Genomic DNA, 9,491 nt, shown 5'->3' on the forward strand with positions numbered 1-9,491 from the left:
CCCACAAGGTTGGCATGGCTACTGAGACCTCCTTAAGACAAGATGGAGCCAAACCTGGAATCTCTGGTATATTTTACCTCCAGGAGGGGGTGGTATCACCTTTCCTCAGTCCCTTGTCAGATGCCATAGTGCTGGAAGAGGTCACTCTTGCTCCAGACCCTTTGGCTACCTGGAGAGCCCCTTGGGATTAACTGAATGAACAGCAATGTGATTTCATAAACTGTACAAATGACACTATGAACCATCATAAAAATCGACGGTTTTAATTGTTTTTTTTAATCAGTGGAATGTTGCTACTTTCATTCCTTAGTCAGGATGACCCTGATAAAGGTTAGGACCTATGGATCAATACAATTGACTGAACTTCAGGCAGTCATTTTAGCACTAAATGTCCCAGCCAACAAATGGCCCAGTCATTTCATTTATTACAAACTGTTGGGCCATTGCCCCCATCAGGGTAAAAAAACTCTGGGAATCTCTTGCCTCAGAGATATCCAAAATATAAATCAAAATCACGTGTCTCTACATATACTAAGACCACGTGCAACCTTGCCAGGACACACCTTATTCCCTTTATTCCCTTTGGAGTTATAGACATTACTGATAAAAATCAAGGTACACATTTGAGTTCCCAGAATACACAATACTGGGTGTCCGGTAAAGCTTTTCAATAGGACTTTCATGTTTCTGATAAGTCTCACATAGCCAGCTTGACTGAGAGACATAATGGTCTGCTTGAGACAATTCAAATTCTAGTCCAGAAAATTGAGCCTAATGGGTTTCTCTTTTGCCCCAGGCCTTAATCTGTCTTTACAAATTGTCACTATTGTCCCCATTCTGTAAGGGCTAGAGGCCAGATTGAGGGTGCATATTCTCTGGGGACCCATTTGAACCTAAACTTCCACCAGAAAAGAAAATAAAAACAGCACATCAATTGCAGCTGTACAGACTTTTGACTGTCAAATAGAGAATATTTTTCTCTATTTTCTCTAACAGTCAAATAGAGAATATTTTCTATTTTATATTCAAAAGTTTCTCACCAGCACAAATTCTCTGATGCTGAACAATGTTTAAGCCATACAAAAAGGACTTCCTAAATTCCTTAAATTCTTAGGGCTTTACACCCATATGGTTTCTCTGAGGTGCTTTAAGGGCTGAACTATATCTAAAGGTCTTTCCACATTCCTTACATTCAAAGGGTTTCTCACCTGTATGAACGCTCTGATGCCCAATAAGTTGTCCATGCACAATAAAGGCTTTCCCACATTCCTTACATTCATAGGATTTCTCACCAGTATGAATTCTTTGATGCTGAATGAGGTAAGAGCCAGAACTAAAGGCCTTCCCACATTCCTTACACTTACAGCGTTTCTCACCAGTATGGATTCTCCCATGTTGTACAAGGTATGAGGCACGACTAAAAGTTTTTCCACATTCCTTACATTCATAGGGTTTCTCATCACTATGAACCCTCTGATGCACAGTAAGTTGATGGCGACTAATAAAAGCCTTGCCACATACCTGACATTCATAGGATTTCTCACCAGTATGAATTCTCTGATGCTGAACCAGGTATAAGCCAGTACTAAAGGCCTTGCTACACTTCTTACACTCATAGGGTTTCTCACCCGTATGAAGCCTTTCATGTTGAACAAGGTATGAGGCACAACTAAAGGCTTTCCCACATTTCTTGCATCCATAGGGCTTAACCCCTGCATGAATTCTCTGATGTGCATTAAGAAATGAACTAAGGGCTTCCCTGGTGGCGCAGTGGTTGAAAGTCCGCCTGCCGATGCAGGGGACACGGGTTCATGCCCCGGTCCGGGAAGGTCCCACATGCCGCGGAGCGGCTGGGCCCGTGAGCCATGGCCGCTGAGCCTGCGCGTCCGGAGCCTGTGCTCTGCAACGGGAGAGTTCACAACAGTGAGAGGCCCGTGTACCGCAAAAAACAAACAAACAAACAAACAAACAAAACTTGATGTTCAAGGACCATCCCAGGCCCCATGAATCAGAATACACAGGGGACGTTCCTGGGCACTAATATTGTCAACATTTCTAACAAATGCTTCTGGTATAGATGAAATTTCATCCCCCTCCTCCCACCCCGCCACCCACCCCCAGTCGTTTCTCTTTACACTTAGGATAGAATCCATGTATCTTTCCATGAATAATATGGTCTCTGCTTACCTATCAGGCCTCATATCAAGTCATAATTCCTTTCTTTTGTTCCCTATTTACCTCACTTCCCCCCTTCAGCACCTAGAATGTGTCACAAATTTTCTCATCTTTTGGTTTCATCTGCAGGTGGCGTCAACTCCCAAAAATCCTTTGGCACGTGTCGTTTGCAGACTGTAACTCTCTCATCCTGTATATGTTTAAGGTAAAATGTCACTTATCAGGAATACTGGAAACTGCTGAACTTGTCTAACGATGTCCATGCCTTTATTTTCTGTCCTAACGCTTCATTCCTGCCATTCCGACCTGTTTTCAATTGCATAATTATTTCTCTTTGTTAGATTTTTATTTCTCCCAAACCTCCCTGTGGTAGACAGCATTTTGGCCTTCATGTCCTTTGCCCTCACCACGCCTATGAAGATGATACATCACATGGAAAATGGTATATAATCAAGTTTACTAACTAGTTGATTTACTATAAGGAGATTATCCTGGATTCTCTGGAAAGGCCCTTCAAAGAGCTCTCCTCTTGGCTCAGGGCAGAAGGGGAATCAGAGACGTTCAAAGTGTGAGAAGGACAAGACTTGCCAGCTGCTGGCTTGAAGACAGAGGGGGGCCACATGCAAGGTGTAAGAAGAAAATAAATTCTGCCAATAACCAGGGAGCTGGGAAGAGGACCCCATGCCCTAAAGAACTGCAGTCATAGCTGGTACCTCAACTTAGCCATCACATGCTGAACTTCTGATCTATAGAACTATGTGATAATAAATAAGTGTAGTTTTAAGCTACTAAGTTTGTGGTAGTTTATCATACAGCAGTAGACAACTAATACACTCCCCAAGAGCAAGCCCAACCCCTGTTTCATTCAGCACAGAGCTATAACCCTCTGGCACACAGTAGGAACCGATTTCAAAAACAAAAAACAGAAAAAAAATCCCTAGACAAGAGAAATGAACTAAGATATTATTAAAAGACACTATTACAAAAAGAATTCACTGATAATGAAACTGAGGACCCTGTGGGGCTCCTGAACACAGAAGCCTTTTTATCCCCCATTTCTTGTAGGCAAGACTCCAGCCGCCATGACCTTCCCTGAGTTCCAAAGGGCAGATTCTGAGTGAAGAGGAATGTGAACATTCTTTGTATAATTTGCAACTTTTCTGTAAGCCTGAAATTATTTAAAAAAAAAATGTTTTATTCTGCTCAGGGCGATGGTTATGTGGATATCTGCCTTATAATAACTCATTAAGCTGTATATTTTAATGTGGTTCTTTGGTTTCTATCTTGTATTTAATAGACATTTAAAAAAATTAAAGTTGGAAAAACATAAATTAGATCATGCTTTCTAGTCACTTTCAGAAAATAATCCAAATTCCTGATAATTAACAAATATATAACCTGGCCCTTTCTAACGTTCTACCTTTTTTCTTGTTACTCGCTCCTCATTAGTTATGTTTTACTCTGCTATTGCTTCTGAAGCACACAAAGCTCACTTCCACCTCAAGGAATTTACATTTGCTGTTCACTCTGCCTGGAATGTTCTACATAATCAGATGGCCTAAGCCCTTACTTCTTGTTCTTATCTCTGTCCAGTTACCACCACCTCAGAAAATATAAATAAATCTAAATGCAAAAGAGGAGGTGAACGCAGTCAAATTAAAAACACAGCTGAAACCGGTTTGCAGGGCAGAAATAGAGACACGGATGTAGAGAACAAATGTATGGACACCAAGGCGGGAAAGTGGCCGGGGTGGTGGTGGTGGTGGGATGAACTGGGAGGCTGGGATTGACATATATACACTAATATGTATAAAATGGATAACTAATAAGAACCTGCTGTATAAAAAAATAAACAAAATAAAACTCAAAAATTAAAAAAAAACACAGCTGAAGTATTATACTGGGAAAGAGAATAAGCCTAATAAAGTGACTGGGAAATTTGATGAGAGTGAATGTTAAAATTGGTAAAGAGTTGGAAAATTTGGTGAGATATTCATCTTTCCCCCAAGTCTCAGGCCTTTGAAGGGTCTTCCAAACAACCTCTCAGAGATGTGCCTACTCCCTAACCACATGGGCTGTTTCCAGCAGTGATGGCTTCTCTACCCAACATACTCTTACTCACCTGTGTATTGTCTCCCTTGATCTTTCTTCACTATCATCCAGGGCTCTTTCCATTGTTCCAATAAGGTAATCACATGTGGTTTAGAACAGGAATGACGTGCTTACAAGATAAGAATGCCATATAATGAGAAATAAAAGATGAATTCAAAAATACTTTAAGCTTGTGTTAAATTTGTAATAAACTAAAGGTCAAAATGATTGCTAAGCACTACAGAGAAGAGAATGGCAAGAGGATTCAAGAATCCAGATAGGAGGGGAAAGGTCTTATTTTAAGTGAAATCTATGTACTTACCTACCTACCTACCTTCTGTGTCTTGACAGAAAGCATGACATTGTAACTGAGAACAAAGACTGTGGACCCAGAGCACCTGGGTTCAAATTCCTGGTTCTGCCATGTACTAGCTGTGCGACCTTGGATAACTCAAACTCACTGTGCTTCAGCATTCTCATCTAAAATGATTACTTATATTTGTATTTGATTTGTATCAACTGATTTTTTCCCCCCACAATCACCTTATGAAGTACTATGTTTATAAAGAGCTTAAAATAGTGACTGGTACACAGTTAGGACAATGCAAGTTATCAACATTATTATTATTTTTCTAAGAGAAAAAAGAAAGTTTCCTGAGACATCTATATTTATAATTCATTTAATCCTAAATGCAAAGCTCATGGATTATAAATTTTAACTACAAAATCAGGTAAATTGTTTTGGAAGAAATAAAATGATGTAATTTCAGCTTTAAATAATTTATGTTTATCTAATGCACCACTAAATAAATTGCACAGGCTCTTCAGATGGAACAAATCAGAACCTTTGTCTAGCTGTTTTGCCTGCAGGTGGGCTCACCATTTTGGGCATAAACACAACAGGAAATCTGACCTTTGTCAATATTTATAGAACACCCCAGGATTCTAATCCTGCCATTTCATCAGTTCCAACCTAACAAAGCTCAAACTACTTTGAGAACAGGGAGAAGAAATTACATTCACTTCTTAAGACAGCCCTAAAATGTACAACGAAGAAAGTATTTCAGGGAGCAGATTCTAATTTATTTGAGAGATGTAAACTTACCCAGAGAGACCAAGTTCCTATAGTTCTCCAACATCATATCTCTGTCCAAGTCCCTCTGAGTAGAATCCAGACTCTCCCACTCCTGCTGAGCGAAGGCTATGGCCACATCCCTGAATGTCACTGATCCCTGAAACTGCAAACCCACATATTTCTGGTGAAATTAAAGGAAATGTAGCCATAGCTAAGACCCGAGGCAGGCAAAAATTAAAAAAAAAAGAAAGAAAGAAAGAAAGAAAGAAAATGTTTTCAAGATGAAAGGAGAGGAAATAAAGAGTTCCAATGTAACAAAGTAGCAATAATACAGCAATCAAGTAGGCTGGTGGCTCATGATATAAGAAGTAAAGGAAGCAGATGCAAACTATTATATATAGGATGGATAAACAACAAGGTCCTACCGTATAGCACAGGGAACTATAAATATCCTGTGATAAATCATAATGGAAAAGAATATGAAAAGAATATATGTATAACTGAGTCACTTTGCTGTATAGCAGAAATTAACACTGTAAATCAACTATACTTCAATAAAATTTTTAACAAAAGTAAATGAAGCAGAATATCTTCATGTTCTAGAAGAATCCTGTGCTATGGACAAAATTTCCTGTTACATTGTGGCATACCACAATACTCCAGAGCTATTGGGAAATGGATAAAATAATCCAAGTTTCTTTGTTAAATAAGAGTATACACAAAGACACTGCCTGCTAGGTGCCCCAATACATTCTCAAGAACTATTAGTCTCTACGTTATTTTCCCTTTAAGAGAAAAGGTTTGGGGTTTTTTTCAAGCATAAAAATCTCTATTTTAGAAAATAGATATTATACAACTTTGTTAATTCCTCAAGCTTCAAGATCATTATGTCGGATCATATCATAAGCATTTTTCCTTGTATTGATAAATATATTTTTCATGATGGCATAAAAGTACATCTCAGGGATACAAATATCAGAGTTTGTAATTATTTTATATTTATATGAGATTGGACCAAATGCCCCAGGTTTCCCCGGTTCTGGTAATCTATGTTAACCTACTACTTATGATAATATGCTTATTAGTATATTGTCATGCAACATTCCTCACTCCACACTTTGTCTGTTCTTCAGTTAGTGGATAATGATGCAGATGATTCAGAATCAAAAGTAAGTCACCCAAGTCCAGCAGGTCCCATTCCACAACAAAACTGACCTAGTACCACTCTCTCAGGCATCACCTGGCAAGAACCATGCTATCAATGTTTCCATGTCACAATCACATCTCTAATGTGTCCCTAAAAGCCTTACAGAGCATGTGAGCTCATCATATTAAGACTGAGACCAATCAATACAAAATCCCATCTTATCAGGTCTGTGAAAAATGTTTAATTTTCTGATGTATGGTAAAAATGAGGCCAGTATCTCGAACTCACCAAACCAGAGACTGACATAAGAAGCTCAAATAATTTTCTCGTGGGACTTCATATTTTCACTGCTCCATCACAGCCCTTCAGCAAAGACATATCACATAGGACTGTTCAGTAATTTGCTCAGTGAATTCATGAACACCAATTAGAAAAGGACATCTCATAAGGAGGAAGCAGTTATTTGGCACTGTTTCACTAGGAGGAATCAGGAAGCGGGTAATTAGATGGCGCTCTATTAGGAAGAACACTGTAGGTTAATGAATGACAATTATCTATGTAATCTAAAAATCCCAATATTTCAAGGAGAAACAACAACTTACTTGGGCCATGTTATCAGAAATGTAAGAACTGATCAGTCTTCCTTGGGCTTCTTCTATCCGAAGGGTTCAAATTCTAGAAAATTCAGAGCTGAGAGACGAAAAGGAGGCTTTAGTGTTCCCCATAACTTTGGCCAATAAAACTTGTCCCCCCATTTCAGCTTCCAAACTATGACACAACCGCCCTCACATAACATTTTGTGGAAGAACAGAGGGATTCCGGATAAATCTAAACCCAGTGAACCAAGCTGTAAACAGCTGGTTGCAGAACAACAGCACTTCTTCAGTGAAGCCAGAATCAGACACTTCTGTAGGTTTTCTGGCTAAGTCTCCATTTTGGGAAGGCTCATGTGGATGGTAAGATTGGGCTGCACAGTTCTGTTGTGAACAGATTCTCCTCCCTCCATTCCTACATTCTAACCAAAAAAGAGACCATATCACCCAAACCAGAACTTCCTTTGTGGCTTCAGGATAAGATCAAACCACCTGAGAGGGAAAATATAGATGATATTGATCTGACATTTACAAACATCTCAGTGGCTCAGTTTTCTCATCATTAAAATAGGGATAAGAATATCAGCGACTACATATGGTTATCTTGCAGAATAATAAGAAAATTCAGTTAAAACACGTACTAGAATAGAATAATTGCTTAACACGGGTTAGCTATTTAAGAACATTACATGCCTCTTATTTCATTTTTATTATTTTTAATGAACATTCTGTATTTTTATTTGCTCAGTCTGACAACTAACTTGGAAGTATCGCCTTTTTTGTTTGTTTTGGCCGCGCAGCACAGCCTGCGGGATCCTAGTTCCCCGACCAAGGATTGAACTTAGGCCTTGCCAGCGAAAGGGCTGAGTCCTAACCACTGGAGTGCCAGGGAACTCCCTCAGTTTTATAAAAGTAAAACTTTGTTTCCAATTTTTGCTTATCTCTGGCATGCTTTTTTTTTTTTTTTAAGTTGCTTGGAATCAGCTTTTCTTTAGGAAATCTTCTAGGGACAATTCTGACATATTTAAAATAACTGTTCACAGAGATGCAATCCACATGCGCATTCCAACAAATCCATGAATCAGCAATCAGAATGACAAGCTGTCTTGTATTCTATCTAAAACATTTAGAGGCTGGCCTTAGGAATGCAACTCTTCTTTTAAAAAATAGCAGAAACTATTCTCTGACATTTAAATTTCCCCTTTAATTTCTTCGTAGAAATTACAGAGAGAGGCACCATTCTGCAATAAGATGCAAAACTACAATAATTCACAAAGGTTGAATCTCGTTCTTTCTGAGCAATACGGAGACTGATGTAAATGTTTAGAGCCAATATCATCTTATTCTCTTTTCTTATATAAAATTATCACTGGAAAAGTAATTTGAACAACAGATCCTTGGAAGTCATTTTTCCTGCTCTAAAATTCCAATCTCCAGATCAATTATGTGCCTTCCTGCCGGGAAACTTCATACAGGGGCTCAATAACCGACCTCCTTCTGGGGACCAGCTGTCTGGGGCAGACCCTTGTGGCTGGGAGGGGAATGGGGCAGGTGGCAGCAGGCACCTGCAACACGGGTCCCAGTGGCACACCTCTCAGCTGAGAATCCAAGTTCACAGGGAGGTCCTGGCTCCAATCTTCGCGGACTCACACCCGCACTCTCTCTCACAAATTACCCTCCCTCCCCTGACCGGAGCAGCCCTGCCTCCAAGCCAGGAGCGCCTCGTCCACCCTCCCACTGCCCGCCTGGCAGGGTCCGGGGTCCGCACCGGCCCGCACGCCCCGCACTCACTGCTTCCCTTCCCGGAACCCAGTTACCCGGTGGTGCTGGTCCGAGTCTGCAGAACTCTCCCCCGAGGCCGGGCTCTGACTTTTTCCTTACAGAAGTCCACAGCTCGCTGCCGCGCCGACAATCACAAACGATAGGGGGAAAGGCAAAGGTCTAGATTGCCCCGGCGGCCTGTGGAAAATGTAGTCCGGGGTGGTGAAACCTGAGTACCTGCGCGGCCCGCCGCCTACGACAACCGCTAATCCCGCGCCCCATCGGTAGTGGGAGTTCGCAGGCACAGGCTGACACCAGGCCCTGATTCTGCCCACCTTAGAGGCTGGGTTTAATGGGTTGGTCCTCCCGGAGTGAAGAAGGAGAATTGTACTCCAGGGAAGGCGGAGTTGAGGACACAGGAGTTGACGATCGCTTGAAGCCTAAAGAAGAGAGCCAACCCAGGACATTACCATACCAGACCCCCCAAACCATAATAATATATACTAAAATGTGTTATTACTTTAACATAAAAATATGAAAAATAGGTATTTGAAATTACTTATGGTTCTGTATTGTTTACTTTTCCGTTACAGAAATGCTATTATTAAAGAGAACATCAGTAGAACTAATAGTGGCAATTAGTAATAAT

At 40.4% G+C, this 9,491-nt stretch overlaps 1 protein-coding gene across 1 annotated transcript; it reads right to left on the bottom strand.

Annotated features, from left to right (window-relative positions):
* Positions 1–1,110: 1,110 nt before the first annotated feature.
* Positions 1,111–7,099, bottom strand: LOC138413910 (zinc finger protein 30-like). Its single transcript, XM_069540161.1, has 2 exons — positions 7,091–7,099; positions 1,111–1,725 (listed from the first exon to the last, which is right to left on the bottom strand). Exons 1-2 carry the CDS (start codon positions 7,097–7,099, stop codon positions 1,111–1,113), a joined length of 624 nt encoding a protein of 207 aa, XP_069396262.1.
* Between the last annotated feature and the right edge of the window lie 2,392 nt (positions 7,100–9,491).

This window comes from Delphinus delphis, chromosome 20, assembly GCF_949987515.2.
Source record: "Delphinus delphis chromosome 20, mDelDel1.2, whole genome shotgun sequence".
Classification (NCBI taxonomy): Eukaryota; Metazoa; Chordata; class Mammalia; order Artiodactyla; family Delphinidae; genus Delphinus; species Delphinus delphis.